At 50.9% G+C, this 16,235-nt stretch overlaps 8 protein-coding genes across 8 annotated transcripts; 3 read left to right on the top strand and 5 right to left on the bottom strand.

Moving 5' to 3' along the window:
• Positions 1–792: 792 nt before the first annotated feature.
• On the bottom strand, positions 793–1,313 carry CH63R_08280 (uncharacterized protein; the record flags this gene model as incomplete). The annotated part of the gene is given in 4 exon segments (XM_018303254.1): positions 793–1,035; positions 1,049–1,111; positions 1,116–1,188; positions 1,237–1,313. Coding segments are annotated over 4 exon segments (456 nt in total).
• A 42-nt stretch (positions 1,314–1,355) lies between these two features.
• Positions 1,356–2,511, bottom strand: CH63R_08279 (uncharacterized protein; the record flags this gene model as incomplete). Its single annotated transcript, XM_018303253.1, is given in 3 exon segments — positions 1,356–1,535; positions 1,697–2,392; positions 2,404–2,511. The coding sequence occupies 3 exon segments, from the start codon at positions 2,509–2,511 to the stop codon at positions 1,356–1,358; spliced, it is 984 nt and encodes a 327-aa protein (XP_018158031.1).
• A 1,712-nt stretch (positions 2,512–4,223) lies between these two features.
• CH63R_08278 (uncharacterized protein) lies at positions 4,224–4,744 on the bottom strand (the record flags this gene model as incomplete). The annotated part of the gene is made up of 4 exons (XM_018303252.1): positions 4,224–4,277; positions 4,340–4,387; positions 4,446–4,647; positions 4,701–4,744. The coding sequence occupies 4 exons, from the start codon at positions 4,742–4,744 to the stop codon at positions 4,224–4,226; spliced, it is 348 nt and encodes a 115-aa protein (XP_018158030.1).
• A 1,506-nt stretch (positions 4,745–6,250) lies between these two features.
• On the top strand, positions 6,251–7,170 carry CH63R_08277 (uncharacterized protein; the record flags this gene model as incomplete). The annotated part of the gene is made up of 2 exons (XM_018303251.1): positions 6,251–6,392; positions 6,530–7,170. The coding sequence occupies 2 exons, from the start codon at positions 6,251–6,253 to the stop codon at positions 7,168–7,170; spliced, it is 783 nt and encodes a 260-aa protein (XP_018158029.1).
• Positions 7,171–8,397: 1,227 nt separating this feature from the next.
• Positions 8,398–8,925, bottom strand: CH63R_08276 (uncharacterized protein; the record flags this gene model as incomplete). Its single annotated transcript, XM_018303250.1, has 3 exons — positions 8,398–8,482; positions 8,542–8,812; positions 8,865–8,925. The coding sequence occupies 3 exons, from the start codon at positions 8,923–8,925 to the stop codon at positions 8,398–8,400; spliced, it is 417 nt and encodes a 138-aa protein (XP_018158028.1).
• A 1,818-nt stretch (positions 8,926–10,743) lies between these two features.
• Positions 10,744–12,522, bottom strand: CH63R_08275 (Adenylosuccinate lyase; the record flags this gene model as incomplete). The annotated part of the gene is made up of 4 exons (XM_018303249.1): positions 10,744–11,621; positions 11,683–11,769; positions 11,921–12,080; positions 12,178–12,522. 4 exons carry the CDS (start codon positions 12,520–12,522, stop codon positions 10,744–10,746), a joined length of 1,470 nt encoding a protein of 489 aa, XP_018158027.1.
• A 655-nt stretch (positions 12,523–13,177) lies between these two features.
• On the top strand, positions 13,178–14,281 carry CH63R_08274 (uncharacterized protein; the record flags this gene model as incomplete). Its single annotated transcript, XM_018303248.1, has 2 exons — positions 13,178–13,617; positions 13,666–14,281. The coding sequence occupies 2 exons, from the start codon at positions 13,178–13,180 to the stop codon at positions 14,279–14,281; spliced, it is 1,056 nt and encodes a 351-aa protein (XP_018158026.1).
• A 994-nt stretch (positions 14,282–15,275) lies between these two features.
• On the top strand, positions 15,276–16,103 carry CH63R_08273 (Vegetative cell wall protein gp1; the record flags this gene model as incomplete). The annotated part of the gene is made up of 1 exon (XM_018303247.1): positions 15,276–16,103. The coding sequence occupies one exon, from the start codon at positions 15,276–15,278 to the stop codon at positions 16,101–16,103; it is 828 nt and encodes a 275-aa protein (XP_018158025.1).
• Between the last annotated feature and the right edge of the window lie 132 nt (positions 16,104–16,235).

The raw sequence follows: 16,235 nt of genomic DNA, 5'->3' as shown, positions 1-16,235 counted from the left end.
ATCCGACTCATTGAACCTTGTTGTCAAATTCCCGACCAGACCCGGCCCCTAACTGCCAAACAACTAATATGAGACTAATTAATAGATAAATGGAGCTTCGATACGAGCTGTTTACTTGGCAAGGGCTTACTGCCGATGTCAACTCACACGCCCGACAACAGTCACCACTCTGGCATACTGTCGAAAGATCCGCCAGTTCAAGCACTTCGTGGCTGGACTGCACCACACACAACACGCGTTCCTATGTAAGGTCGCCTAGACGCCGACGCCTCCCGGATCGGCCCCTTTTCTCACACGGCGCGTCCCGAGTCGGGCCCGTACGTCGGCCGGTGCGAGCAACCCGTGCGCTGGAGAAACCTCCAAGGGCCTTGGCAGCCTGGCACCTGATGAGTCTGTGGGGCACCGCCCCCCTTACTTCACACCACCTGAATCAGCCTGCACACACACACACACACATACACACACAATTAATTATGCTCACTAATATCCCGAGATCCAATATCCGCTTTAATTCCAACACAAACAGCTCATTTCAAACACGCCCTTCTCAACATATGCTCCGTCCCAGCTCGGTTGTTTCGGGACTGAGACGCCCTTAGTGGGACAACTGACACTGCCAGTTAGGATACCACTACTCAAGATCGTCGCACCAGTCTGCCCCAGACCAGCCATCACAATCTACCAGCGTCGGCTGCTCTTAGGACAAGAGGACATTCAACACCGAAGGTCCATTCTCCGTTAGCCAAAACCCAAACTACAGCTTACAAGCAGGATCAACACGCAACGGCTTTCCTAGGCAGTCAAGCTTAATTTAATTGACGCAGGCTGTAGTCCCGTTAATACAGTGGAGAAGAAGTCCGATGATGATAGTTCTCCTGCGGCTGTGGCGTTGATACGGGGTGATCTTAACCACGTTGTTGAGCTTAGCTTTGTTTTATGCAAAGTATTTGTGAGGGCGAGAGATTGGATATGGCGAGCTTGGCTACTTAACATTAGGCGATTGGCCTTGGGATTTAGGACGGCATGTCTTGAAGCCTAACCTTCGTACGCTAAAAGTCGTCGTCTCAGCGTAGATGCGGCTTGTGGTTTTGCTCGGCAAGTTAAGAAGAGTCTACTTGGAGTGGCTCTAGTTTGGCATAGGCTGCAACCCTAGTAACTCCGAGCGGCCCTGGTTTGTAACAAACTGGTCTATGTGAGCAATCCTCTGACCTGATATCCAAACGGAACGAGACGTACCGTAACGCAATTGCGCTTCTGAACGGGCCATTGAGTTTCCAGATTTCCGTCAATGCCTTATCTGCATGGAGCGGCATATACTGCTAAAGAGCAGCTTTGCCTGTGGTCTGTACGCCTTGCTAAAAGTTAAGGTCCTCCTGGGCTTGGTGTGCATGTAGCATTACGATCTCGCGATTCCAGCACAGTGAGTAGGCTGTGGTCTGGGGGTTGTTACAAGAGACCGCCGACATGCAGTAGCTTGGTTCTGCATTGCATATGCTTTTAACCCAAACACACCCCAGTGGAATCTGTGGAAATCCCTAAGAGACTTTGGGCAGCGCAGCAGATGCACCTTTAACCATGCGCAGCTTTAATCCCTACCGCCTCAAGTAAACTCAGGTGTCAACATAGGCTTCGTCCCAGGGCTTGCACTCACATCGCTGTAGAACCGGAGAAGGCCACCAAGACTTTCTAATTATACTGCTTTCCGCCAAACGTCTGCTGCTTGTTGGATGGTGCCCCGTTCCGAGGAATCGGCAAACAAAATTTGTCGAACGCCTAGATGATCGCTCGCGACGTACAGGCTGTTGGCGGACGACGGCAAGGTCGGATCAAACAGTAGGACGTCCTTCTCGTCGCTGGCTGCGCTCGCCAAGCAGGCAATGCAATGGACGCCCTCAAATTCGACGTATTTCGCATAGATCATTTTCGAAGTGTCGATGGACGACGATACAACGTTGGTTACCTCCGCACATCTCTTGTTGGCGCAATCAGTGGCCAAGCGACGACGGGTGGTGTAAGAGTCCAAGGCCCAGCTTGCAATATTGTGACGGACTCCCTCCGGTAAATGGAGAACATGGCGGGTCGCTGTTTCAAGAACTCCGGCCAAGCGTTCCTTGAACCAACGAATCCGTCGTTTATCGACAATCAGAGGTGACTCGAATGCAAGTGCGGTCACCTTCAGAATCTTGGATAGTGTCGCATCAGATGCAATCCCAATGCAGTCATCATGACACCCAACTCTCTGCTCATCGTGAAGGCACCAAGTAAAACACTGGACATACTCTATGTCCAGAGCATCGTCAATGAAGCCTGCAATGCTGTGCTCGTAAGGCCGAGACAGTTCGGCGTCAGACCGACGCACTAGGGACATCAGAGGGTAGTCGCAGAAGTTTACCTGGACCTTACCCGCAACAATCTTGTCGCCATGTTGAAGCTCAAAAAGGCAATGGCCACATCGTCGCGGTATTCTTGTTTTCCTACTTTCTGGGTTTCATGCTTGCGTTCATCTCGCATTCTGCTCGTTCTGTCTTGTCCCTCACCACGAAAAAACACATCCAATCCCTGCTCAAGGTGCTTCACTATTTCGAGAGTAACACAGATACAAGGAGTAAGCATGAGACGAACTTCTCCACGGCCATCAGTTTGTTTCCTGATGGAAGGTGTCGCTCTGATGACAGCTTGTCAACCATGTCGAAGCGCAAAGCTGCCTTCAAACTCTTAGCTATGATCAAGCATGTCTCTGACTTCGACATGTTCTTATTATGTTCATTCACTTTCTCACAGACTGCGCTCCATGAGATTTAACAAAAAAACATGACACAATCCTCAGCGAGCTGCGACAGAGAATCACAATATCCAGTAGTTTTAGTACAGTAGCTGGCAATTACAGAGATATGTATCGGCAGGCAGTTGAAGAAGGCAGTAAGCTTGCTCCTTCTCATGCTTGCAATGGCTCTGACATCAAAAGCCAACGCCGCCATCCACGTCAACGTATCCCCCCAATCACTCAGTCCTGCCACTTCATGTAGAGATTTTTTGATTAAGCATTGGTGCTTCCATGTGTGTGTTTCCTTGCCACGGCAATGCGGATCATGGCCAATGTTACCGAGACTCCTTTCCACTGCGCCGTGAGGTCACTTTGCGGAAGAGGTAATGCCACCATAGTAATTCGAAGGGTGACTCGACGAGTCCCCAGTGCCTCGGCTTTCAAGTTTCCCCTTGTGTATTGAGCCTCGGATAAATCCAATCTTGTCGAACCCGGGATATTGACTCAAGTGTGCCTGTTGATATCATGTGTTCACGCCATGCTACTAGTAATCGGCAGAATAAATTACAATCGGCACAAAACAGCCGGGAGATAGATCCGATAACGGCGCCAGGTAGAAATCCAATCGGGAAAATTGCTTGAAGCGGCCTATTCGCTGGAGCTCTGCACGTCGGGTCCCATGGGAGTGGTAGCGAACCAGAGAAGAGGATACTAATTATCGTTACAGTTTCGGCAAGGATTGGCAAGCGAAGGCTATGACGGCACAACTAGCGCCAAGCTCTAGCAAGTAACGTGACTCGTGGGAAATCCAAGCCTATCAGTCCTAGGTCAATGCTTTACAGCCACCTATTTGCTTGCGGTAGACAGTTGACCATCAGGCACGTGGGTAAGAAACGCGGGGTTGAAGTTACGCAATAAAATCAAACGACCGGGGTAAACATAGAATGATGCCATCAGGCAGTTCGTCTCGTATTTCCACATACAGGTCTCCTACCAAGGCGTAATTTCTTAGCTGCTTAGTCCTTGTTCAAAGAAAGGTTCCATTGTGTGTGTCAAGTCGCCGTTGCGGCAATAATTCACCAAAGGTCATCAGAAACGCCCAGTTCAGCCACGTCAAATAACGAACACGTAAATTTAGAAGAACCAGTATAAGCTTTACATAGCCTTGAAGAGGATTAAGGGGGAAGGGTGGAGTCCGATGGCCTGTACATAGCAATATTCATAGCAAGGTTTGCATCTTCGAGTCTTTACAGGTTGCTCAATGTAATTACAAGAACGGAAACAGAAAAGAGCTGAGTATTGGGTTATGCTTGGAAGGCGACTTTGAACTGAACATGATAATACTCATATTTACTCGAGAAGTGAACCGTCATGATGTCCTGATCCAGGAGTATCAAATATCCAGATTTGGTAAAGCCTGTCCCTGAAAGAGGGGTTTCTTCCTTCCAAAGACCCAATACTAGTTGGCCTCAGAGCCTTCAGCACCGCATTTTTTCTCGCAGTAGTAATCGAACTAGAAACCAACAAGCTACCGTCAAAGTTGTTCTCAGACAGTGACAGGACTCGATGACATACCTCATCACCACCAATATGCCAGCCGGCAGAATTGCATTGGATACCGTCCTAATATTTGGTTAGTGAGATCTAGACGGAACCTAATGATCGTGGTTTTGAGACATACGAAGGTGCAGTCGGGACATTTATCCCACTGCTCGTTACCGGTGTTACGGTTTCGGTAAAGGTTACAAGCACACTTCGTCGCATCAGGGAGGATCTCGTAGTTGTTAGACCACGTATAGCTGACACTGAACGCAGTGCCGCCAACGGGCTGGCTGGTTCTATCGGTGACGCAGACGGCGCTACTGTGCAAATTGGCAGAAGCGCTTGAGATCAAATGTCAGTAGGAAAGCTATCGGAGGTGGTTGGGAAAACAAACACGGCAGCCAGAGCCACGAAGGAGATGAGCGACGTGATCTGCATGTTGTAGCTGAGGTTTGTAGAGTATGGGTTTGATAAATTTTGGAGAATTGACTTTCAGAGAAGCTCGCGAGAAAATGAACCGTAAGACCTTTGAGCGATGGGATAGTCGGGAGGGATGTTAGAGCATCATTAAATATATAAGAAAGCCTCAACGAGAAGTTAATGTAGTTGACTCTTCTGATGAACTGTGGGGGTAAAGATAAGCCATTCATTAAGATAACTTAAGGATTGATAGCAGACCTCGGCTCTGTAACCACGTTCGTGATGTACGCCGAATATTGTCCTGCAAGGATCGCCATACCTCGCCGATGAATTATTCGTATCGAGGTGGAGACCATTCTGGAACTATTGAAAAGTTCCACCGCCTTGCAGCCATCGTAAGCCTGTTCCTGGGCAGTTCTTAAGCGTCAAGAGAGGACACATATTGGGGCTCATGATGTAGACAGCGCCCACTAGGGAAGTTCTGATTTCCACCACTAAAATGACGAATATTCTCAAACTTGATCCCTGGTGCGTTATGAAAGCTCGAGTTCCAAATATTTCTCGAATACTCATGTGTTGTTGAATCTTCTGCATATACTTTAAGCATGTTTACTAAAGATGCTGTGTTCTTCTATCCTCGGCTGTCCTGAGTCGTCACCGAGATTGTGTATCATGTCGATCTTCCAATAGAGATAGTTGGTCGCCTTAGATATTCATCCGGGGTGCTCAAACAAGCTTTACCACTCCCACTCAAGACTCAGGAGATATCTTTCTCCGCAGGGAGCTGGTAGGATGCGATTTACATGATGGTACACGGCAAGTGGGCAAGAAACCCACACGCGTTGCGACTTAAAGTTCAATGAGCGTCTCCTAGGGCCCTGGCTTATTCAACCGTCCGCGAAAAGGGACAGTTTCACTGCCACATGTCATGCTCGGCTAGGTGTCTTATTTGAGAGATGACACCATTGGGCCTGGAACGACCACTGAATCATGTAATACGACTTCAATATGCCTTTAGTATCCACGAATCAGCTCCATGCCGTGTTTCCGTAAGCCCTGCTTCGAGCCAAATGGTAGATGGGAAGAGAGGGGTTAGCATCATACTAGAGTGAGTTAGGCTGACCCGAATCCCCTTGACTCTTTACATTTTCAGAGCCATACTGAAATATATTGAAACGATCTCCAGGCACGATTAGGCACATATTTATCAAACCAATAAGATCAAGGCGCGGGGTTGAGCTACGACTCATGTCCCACGCCACGTGCGAAGGAGGGACCTGTATGACTGCCGGTTATCCGGGGTGGCCTTCAACTCAATCTAGGAGCCGATAACCAAGGTTCAAGTTTCCAGATAAGTGTCGGTCAACTGTCAATCATGTAACAGATATCTCATTGCTCGGTGATATAAAAAATCAACAAACTCCCAATCCAAAATCTTCTCGACGCACCACACTCGTTACAGCACAACTCTCTATCCCCCCTTATTAATCTTTATTATCATTATCACCCAGCTCTTCCGTCAAAATGAAGACCTCTCAGTTCATCTGCCTTCTGTTCACTGCCGCTGCCGGTGCCGTGCCCATCACTGAAGGCGATCTAATTGCCCGTGGCGGACTCGCTCAAGCTCTCGCACCTGGCGAGATTCTCCTTGTCAACGGGGAAAAACGTGAGTAGTACCTGGCACCTCTCTTTCACTGATGTATGGCCGCGTCAAGAGGCAAAACGCGTCTAAATTATGAAGCCACGCAATCTTCTTAGTTTAATGTATTCGCATGAAGAGATTGCTGACTCTGAAGTTATCAGTCGACATTCTCAACGAGACCGCATTTTACGAGTTCGTGAAGGCGGAAGGCATTGCTCTTGAGAAGCCCGAGATCGATTATGACTGGCTAAACTTCACTGCCCCCGACATAAGCAATGCCGAGCCAGGAGTGGTTCCTCGCGATTGCGCTCACACCACATCGACCGTCACCGACACGACGCAGAAGTTCCTCGACTGGGACGTGCAAATGGGTCCAGTTGTAAGAGGTGCCGGAGAGGGTGTCAACTCCTTCATTGCCTCCGGCTGGAGTGTTTCCAACTCGGTAACGGGTTCAGTGGGCCTTGACGTCACTTTCATCAAGGACTACCTTAAAACAAGTCTGGGCATCAACTACTCTAAGACCTGGACAACGACCACGACTGACCAGTACTCGACTCTTGTCAAGAACGGTAACGCTGGCGTCTGGGTCACCCAGCCTTGGACAACCCGGAGATACGGCCGCACCTTCCAAGGCTGCGTCGGCTCAATGACCCAGACCGGAACTTGGATGGCAGACGCCCATGATGATGGCAGCTACGCCAACTCCCAATGGGTTTCTGGCTTTATTACCGCTTGCATCAAGCCTGCTCCCCCTCTTGGCCAGCACATGACCCGCTGCCACGGTTCGGGAAACTTTATTTAATGATGAGAGGGGCTTCGTTCTGATATGCCATTGACGCAGCAAGACGATTATGGGGTCTCTTACCTAATTGCCTGTTTTGTATCCAAGCAGCTGCTCAAACTAAGGCACGCAATACAACGATGAATGTCGGACAGACAATCTCGATTCAGATGCCTATTTAGAGCGTATAATATATCAGCATTTGCCTTGTCTTACGTTGTGTCTATCTTTACTGATTAAAGGTGATGGGTATGCGTTGAGGCAAAATGAACTTGTTGTCTACAAATAAGCAGTGTCATTAAGCAGCGAGCTCTTTATGGAGTTTTTAATGTGATGTTCAATTTCTAGATGTCATTGAAAAGCTTTGTAATTCAACCGTGCAAAAGTTACTGTGCTCCGAGTTTGTCTGTTCCCCCGAAAAGATCCACAGCTGTACCTCTCCTCGGGCTTCAAGCGACATAGTGGCAGGTTGAGGTCAGTTTTTGTACGAAACCGCTTGCAATAGGTTTGGGTCAAAGTATTGGAACATAAAGCCGACCGTGGATTTTCTTATTGTCATGCGAGTTCAATCAGCAAGATGAGCAAAATATTCAGAATTCCAAAATCTTTGCAGTTATTTTCAGGCAACGCTTGACGATCAGAGCCGAGAAAATCTTCACGGCCACCGATCTACGTCAGCACTGATGCCTAGCGGGACTGTTGGTGCTGTTGATATGAAAACGTTTGAGTAAGTTCTCCAAGTCGTGCTGGAAACCTGACGCATCCTGTATAACTCACGCAACTTTGCGAACTGGATTTAGGCTTGGATGTTGAAAGCGACGGTAGTAGAATGTAGAGACACGTCCGGCTCAGCAAGTCGAATATCCTACATGAAAATAACATAATGGTTGAGAGAAGGAGGGTGAATGCTGGTTTAAGATACCAGAGTGGAGTCCAGAGACGCAGACTGCAGATAAGTGAGGTGAGAGTCGAACCTATATTCAGAACAAGGGATATTGGGACAGTGATGCCTTGATACAAAGTTCTGGCTCATCTTCTGAACTTGTGTCCAAGATGGAATGAACAGGAAGTCATCCGAAACCTTATGGGCGGCTCAACTTACCCCTGGACATTCAAGCTGTTTCTAACGGACCAACAAGATGTTCCACCCGAAAGTATAATTTCTTAATAAGTATTTATTAAGTATTTTAACCCTTATCTACAAAGTACCTGCTTGTTGTAGACTGAGGGCAGGGCTGCAACTACAGTCTACTTGCAAAGAGAGACGACGTCCTTCCCAGCAGAAACCGCCTTCTGAAGGAATCCCTGCGCTTGCTTGACTGCGTCGTCCGTCCTGCAACATGTTAGCACCGGCCCCGGAATTTCAATACGGCTTACTAGGGAGGGGCGTACTGGTCACCCCCTTGCAGAGCTGTGCCGGTTGCGTTGAGCCCGGTCTGAACGCTCGTGCGGTCTTCTGCCGCGGCTTTCTGACCGGAGATGAGAGCCACGCCAATGTTCCCGATCGCATCGCTGGCCTGTTTGAGACCACCCGCCGCTGCATCCTTTACGGTCGCGTCCTTGATACCGCCGACGGTGTCCTGGGCCGACGAGATGGCGTCTACGATCTGCAGACGGGCGACGTTGCAATCAACGTCGCCGATTTGACGGGACTGGAGAGCACCTAAACCACATGTTAGTACTGGCGTAAGCATACCGTATAAGGGACCACGCACGAGCTTCGGTGATAGTGGTGGCCGCTACGAGGAGCGCGGCGAAGACCTGTTTGGCGTGCATTGTGCGAAGGAAATGGGTCGATCTAGTATTGCGTCCGACAAAAAAATAAATAGAAGAAAGGCCGACCTGGGCTCTTGGTAGTCAAAGTAGGTATTAAATAGATAGAGAAATGCTGAGATGAAAAACTGAGATGGTGTGAGAGCAATCGGATGAGTTCAAGACGATGGGTTGAAGTTGCTTCTTATCCATCCTGTTTAGACGACGTGGCCATGCTCATTTGGTCACTAGACGAATAACCGCCGTATGTACAGTGTACCAAGACGCTCTCCGCGGATCCGTGGCGTCTATGCTGCGGCTGTATCTGCCATGATGCGATTATCATGGCCGGACTTGCTGGCCGTTCTGGGTACCTTGTACTACGACGCTGTCCGCGGAGCCGCGTTGTCCTGTGCTGCGACTGTAGCTGACGCAGGATAGCGCCATACACAGGACGGAATTGCTGTAGTTAGACTTATCTAAGCTTATTCAGGCGGAACCGGTCAGGGTGACGGTTTCATGGTGCTAAAGGAGTGTTAGAAACCCTGTGTTCGAGACTAGCATAGCTATGGGTGGATTGTCACAGGTCCATTGCAAGGTCCGTAGTCTTCAACTGCAAACACGTGACAGTATATAGTATCCGTAAAGCATACAGACACAGCATCATGCCAACTCTCGACAGAAAGAGAGCCAATCCTGAACATACCCAAATACTGTACTTGCTGTTTGCCCAACTTCTGCCAGTTCTGCTTTGTTTCCATGTCAGTCTCACTATCCACTATCGTGTGTTCCTCCACGACGACGCCGTGTCAATCGCCCGACACCGTTGCGGCACCTGTCTGCCAGATCCGAAACGGCTGCCAGAAAGGCTGTTTCATGGATGACCGCGGACGCCGGCTTGTCAGCGTTCGTCAGGATCCCTGTACCAAGGTGGCTAGTCGCAGGGGGTGAAGGAGAAGGATGCAGTACACCACGCAGGAAGACCACGCAGAGTACCCTAAGACAAACGAAAACATATTTGTCATTAAGGGTGTGATCGGACTCAGCTTGAGTGCTAGTAATTAGTGCCTAGGAGGTACTTTTTGGTTTCGAGAGCTTAGTCTTCGTAATGCAGCTTCTTGCAGCGGATTTGCCATTTGGTCTCCGAGGTTACATGCTTGGTGTTGTCTTCTATTCGAGCTGAGACCCGGATACTGCCAAAGTCACCTTCGGGATCCTCAACGCGTTCTCGAATACTGTCTTCATAACTGACAGCTGAAGAGCTTTAGTGATACTAAGTAGATCTTCGGGTGATGGCATGAAAAGGCTCTAACCTTAACAGATAAGAAGACGGCTTTGCGACTAATTTGTTGCCTTCTCTTACAAACGTCTCGGTTCGATCAACCCTCAGGAATGAGACTGTACAAACTACATAAGCGTGACCCTCGGAAAGACTGCCATCTGCGCCCATCAGGCTGAGACTTGGGCTTTCCGCAGCGGTTGGCGCTATTCAGATTGCAGCGCAGAGAATTCGACAAAAATCAAAGCCGTCCTGTCCCAGTTTGATTGATACCGTTTTAATGGAAGTGGAAATTCACCTACATCATGCCGCTGTAGAGCTGACCATTAGCCTGACTTGGACCAAGACACTGTAGTCCACTCAGGTCGGCTAAAGCATACTGATCAGGTTGAGTCGCTCGGTCGGCATTCAAAAACTTTTTCCATTTTCATAAGAGGGTCCAGCCGCACCCGATGGGACAACTTCTGCCATCATCTCGGCTATCCCAGTACCTTTCGCCGGTCCCTTCCGATCCTCTATTTTCTCAAAAAAAAAAAAAAAAAAAGCCTCCGCGCTTAAGTTCATCAAACGTTGAGCTCCGTCGTTGCCGACTTCTCGAAGATAGCCCTGTATCGCTGGATCTTCTTCTCCGCCACGCCCTCCACGCCGCAGTAACGCTCGACAATCTCGGCACTACGGCCGATGTAGAGCTCGGGCTTCATCATGGCATCGAGCTCAGGCCAGATGGGCTGGAAGAACTCGGTGGCCTTGATCCTGCTGATGAGATCATTCGGCTTACCCTCGAGCTTCACGACACGGGCAGCCTGGTGCGACAAGACACGGATCTGCTCGTGGGCTTCCTGCCTGGAAACGCCCTTGGCACAGAGCTTCATGATGATGTTTTCCGTGACCATGAAGGGCAGTTGCTCCTGAACACGCGAGGCGATCACCTGGGGGTAAATGACCATGCCGTCGGTGATGTTATCGAGGCTGCCAATGATGGCATCGGCCAGGAGGAACATCTCGGGCAGGTCCATTCTGCGGACGGCGCTGTCGTCCAGCGAGCGCTCCATCCACTGCGCAGCAAGGGTGTTTGCGGTGGTTGCCTGCTTGGACAGAAGCTCACGGGCGAGACTGGAGACCCGCTCCGAGCGCATGGGGTTTCTCTTGAAGGCCATGGCCGACGATCCGATCTGGTTGACCTCGAAAGGCTCCTCGGCTTCCTGCCACGAGGCGAGATGGCGGATGTCTCCGGCAATCTTTTGCGCCGTGGCACCCAGGCCGCAGATGGCGTTGGCGACAAGCAAGTCAACCTTGCGAGTGTAGGTTTGCGTCGAGACATCGTAGCATGCGGGGAAGCCAGCCTTCTTGCACAACAGCTCGTTCAGCTGGTCGCACTTGGCGCCGTCACCGCCAAAGATCTCGAGGAACGAAGCCTGGGTTCCCGTAGTTCCTTGGGCACCTGGCACATATCGGTCAGTCTCTCGCAGGCTGGCGATGCGCGGTGGTGCATAGCGGCTCACCTCGAAGCAGCAGCCCATTGCGGACATGTTCGATGCTCTCCAGGTCGAAAACGAGATCCTGGGCCCATTGAGCGGCTCGCTTGCCAACTAGACACAAATCAGCACTGTCGTCTCAAGGGTTTGCACCCCACCAAGAAAAGAATATTGCTCCAAGTATACCTGTGATCAGTTGCGCTAGCAAGGGTATTTGTGGTTAGCAGGGATTCTACCAAATTTGGTGATGACAGGGGAATTATACCTGGCTGCAAATGGGTGTACGCCAGAGTGGGTGTCGACTTCCACTCCCTCGCAAGCTTGGACAGGTTCGAGATAACCTTGGCCAGTCTGGGGAGGAGAAGGTCCATGGCATCACGCATGAGCACAAGTTCCGCATTGTCAGTGACGAAGCAGCTGGTGGCCTAAATGTGAATCTTGTCAGACTCAGTTCATAGAGGCTTTGCGGTCATCGGAAAGCATTCAAGCAAACCGAGAGTTGCGACATCAACTTCAACTTACACCATAATGGATGATGCCAGCCGCGGCCGGCGCAACAGCTCCGAAGGCGTGTACATGGGCCATGACGTCGTGGCGGCGGATCTTCTCCTCGACTCTGGCAACCTCAAAGTCCTGGTCAGTGACCTCAAGATGCTGCCTCATCTGCTCGAGGGCTTCGGGCGTGATGGTCTCGATGCCAAGCTCTCTCTCAGACTCGGCGAGCAGCAACCAAAGCTTGCGCCATTGCGAGTGGCGGGACCGTTGGCTGAAGAGCCGGGCCATCGCCGGGCTGCAGTACCGCGCCGTCAACGACGTCTGATACGTATCGTAGGGCGACGGCCCAGCACTTTTTCCGTCAGTTGCCATTGTGAGTTTTCGTTTTGAGACGTTTAGTTGATGAGGGGTTGGGATTGAAGAAAAAAAGTTCTCCGCTGATCCATTATCGGCACGACTGAAACGGGTTTAGGCGGGAACCGGGTGAAGAACGGCTCCGGAACAACAGCATCCCATCAAGCGAATGTGGATCCCTGGCCCAAGCGTCCCGAGATCAAAGTCACGTGACCAGCTCGAATTCTACTGTAAGTGAACCTCTTTCGTTCACATGTCTTAGTTGGACAATACTGTCCCTGAAACTGCTTGTGAATAGCTTCTAGCGGGTCAAATTCCAGTCTGCGTCACTGATTTTGCTTCGCAGAGACTTGGCACTTTACAAGGTAGGTCAACACTGCTTTCTACTGATTACTACAGCAAAGTGAGATTATGCATGTACGGCTAGGCTGTTTTTGAGCACTTGTGTCTTACTGGAAGCATTGTGTGCTTTTGAGACGGTCCAATCATGTTCTTTGTGACGCGGAGCTGGTCAGGGGTGGCAGTGCAAGGCAGAATTGGGCGCCAGTATTTCCAGTTCCTGAAGCCTTGCGGGGTTTATCTTTTCCTCTCCCTCCTTACCGATCCATGAAGTCGGTCTTCCGCGACCGCGGCAATCCCAGCGTCACCTCGGACGTACTCCCGGAAGACCACGATGGAGTTCACGCTCACTTTCGGCGCGGTCGGCGACTTCATCGCAGTCATCGAAGTCGTCAGAAGCATCATTGTCGCGCTGGACGACTGCCGCGGCTCGGTCAAGGAATACCGGGATGTTGTCCAAAGCCTCGAGGTTCTCGAGAAGACACTCCAGCTGGTGGCCGATCTCTACGAAGACCAAAGCCCTACCAACGATCTCGGCGACCTGAGGGCGATTGCCATGCGCTGCGTCGAGCAGATCCGCCTATGCCTGCAGGGATTCGGCGAGAAGATTCAGAAGTTTGCGCCAAGCCTTTCAAACGGGGGAACGAAGAACGTGTTCAAGGACGTGGCAAGAAAGATCCAATGGAAACTGGAGGAGAGTGACGTCGACAAGTTTCGAGCCGAGGTGGCGGGGTACACGTTGTCACTGAACGTGCTCCTGGAAGTCACCACAGCGTGAGTTTTATCGTACCAGTCCGTGGCGTCGATACTAAGCCGTTCCAGGCGGGTTGTTCAACGAAACCACAAAGCGGCGATCCAACAAGCGGCCCAAACCGAAAATCGAACGGCAGTCATGATTCGTAGCTCGAATCAGTCCCTGAAGGGATACTTTGGCATGATTGGACGAAGGATACTCTCGAGACTGGATTTCATTTCCAGGCTGGGCATCGAGTTGAAAAGCTCCACGGCTCAACTCATATCAATGGTCCTCACCGTGTCAGCGGAGCTGAGCAGCATCAGAACAGTAATCATGAGGTTGGAGCGCCCCGTTAGCGAGGAATTTTTCCTTCTCGAAGACGCGACTGGGAAAGTGTTTCCTATTCATCTGAGGACCATCACGTCTTGGGAAGCATTCGAGTACATCATTGTCGACCGGTTCAAGGGCAGAAAAGGTGCCCACCGGATTCAACGCAAGCGTTACTCGTTGCAGAAACGGGCCACCCGCAGAGCAGTCGACCGTTCCGTAGACTGGGACAGCGCATTCCTACCGTACCAGAAAGTCGACATGAGCCTGATGTGTAGAGAAGCACAGAGAGCCACGCCGACAAAGTCCTCACCCACTTGCCCCCGATGTTTCACGGAATCACCTGGGGAGACGGGTGTTGAGGTACAGTGGTGAGTCAGCGGCAACCTTGCTCTGCATTTGCTCAAGCTTACCTACATCCACAGCCAAAATTGCCGCATGTTCTTCACGAGTCGTTGAAGTGGACGAGGAAGTCCTCCCCGACGCTCCGACACCCCCTCCTCGTCTCGCCCGCGAAGCTCGCTTCGGCCAATCCGCGTTCAACGTCACCACGGGCGCGAGGACGAAAAGAACTAGGGAAGAAGTAGAGTCCGAAAACGAACAGGAATGTACGTGCGAGAGGCCAAAGAGGCGCAAAGAGCAGGGAAGCAAGAAGAGAAAAGCAACCTGCGAGAAGCCAGAATCCGATTCCGACGATGAGGACGTTCAAGGTTTCGTGAGAATCACCGTCATCTCCAAGCGCAAACGAATCCGTGGGCCCGGCCTTCCGTTTTCCGCGAACCAGATAGAGCCTTTTGATTCCATGGCACACAAGCTTCTCGGAGGGAAAAACGTCCTTTCGGACGCTACTTCTCGACTCGACGCATCTTTCTCCTCGTCAATTAGCCAGGCAACAACGATCAGCTTTGGAAGTATGTCAGTACGTCCGAAGATACAGCTATCGGGCGCGTCATTCCAGACCAGTCGCGATAACGCTCAGAACGGAGATAAGGACGAGGAACCATGGATCGATTCGAGCGATGAACCCAGCGAACTTGCGAAACCCCTCTCCGATGAAGCACCAGAACCTAAATCCGAAAGAACCGAGCCAAACGTATCAGATAATGACAGCGGCGGTCTGCATGGTAATGATGCTACTAAATCTTCGAGTTCCCTGGCCAATACAACCCCAGCAATTTCCCCGAAGAAGACCATTTTGTACGCCAAGACCTTCGAGCCCGAAGACTCCGCGGGCGAGGATGAGTACATTTAAGTAGATGGCCGTACCTACGTCTTGCCAAGGACCAGAAGAACGCCATGCGACTATAGAAATTACAAGCCACAACAAGACACTGACTACTACTACTACTACCCGAGGCCAGATGCTGCCATGGACAAGTCGAGTCGTCGATTAGCCAGCCCAAGATACACCTCTGACGGTTACTACGCCACGTCGAAGAGCTCGTTTACCTACATCCAGCGCGATGCTGTCGCCTACGAGCCCTCGCCTCGTCGTCCCCCCAGACCGGCCGTCCGCAGTTCTGCAGCATGGGCGACTCGTCAGGGTCCCACCGCCGCTTCCTCGGCCAGCGCTCAAACCAAGAGAACGCCGCCTACAGTCCGTGTGGCGAACGAGTCAGATGCCAAGCAGCACCTTATTCCTCCAGGCTACTCACTCAAGCACTGGCACCCGACCGAAGAGCCCTTCCTCCTTCTCGGTAGCGTGTTTGATTGCAACTCACTCGGCAAGTGGATCTACGACTGGACCGTCTATCACCACGGACCCGCCACTCCTGGCTCTGACTTGGCTGGCGAGTTTTGGCTTCTTCTAAAAAGTATAGCCGGCAGAACGAAGCGCGCTGAGCTTTCCGTCGGCCTGGTCCCCGATGCAGAAGAAAGAGATTTGTTGGAAGACTACCTTGACTCAGGCGAGCGCCTTATGGACAGGATCCGCAAACTCGTCAAAACCTGCGAGGGAACCGTGATCAAGGCTTCAAGAAAGGGGGAACCTCTCGGCAAGACTGCGGGGGTTGAGTTTGTCACGACGCTTTTTGGTCGTGAGGGTGAACTGGACAAGACGGAGCGGCTGATGCAGGGTTGTCGTCTTTTTGTCCTGCGGTTTGACGCCAACTGTGAGGATGTTCTGCAGAAGGTGGTAAGGGAAAAACACGAGGCCACAAGAGAGAGTGGTGTTGAAAGAACCAAGACAACCAACTGATGTATTTAGCTTTACACACGTTTGGCTGGGAAAACATACGGTACCTGACTTATGATGCAAAGTTGTGAATGATGATGTTACGAAATCAACTTAGGCAGCACTCCAGTTTTTCCAGAGCAAGTCATTCTGCTC

The sequence above is a fragment of the Colletotrichum higginsianum genome, chromosome 5 (assembly GCF_001672515.1).
Source record: "Colletotrichum higginsianum IMI 349063 chromosome 5, whole genome shotgun sequence".
In the NCBI taxonomy this organism is placed as follows: Eukaryota; Fungi; Ascomycota; class Sordariomycetes; order Glomerellales; family Glomerellaceae; genus Colletotrichum; species Colletotrichum higginsianum.
The sequence above is the reverse complement of the archived record's forward strand: the minus strand, read 5'-3'. Positions and strand labels throughout refer to the sequence as shown.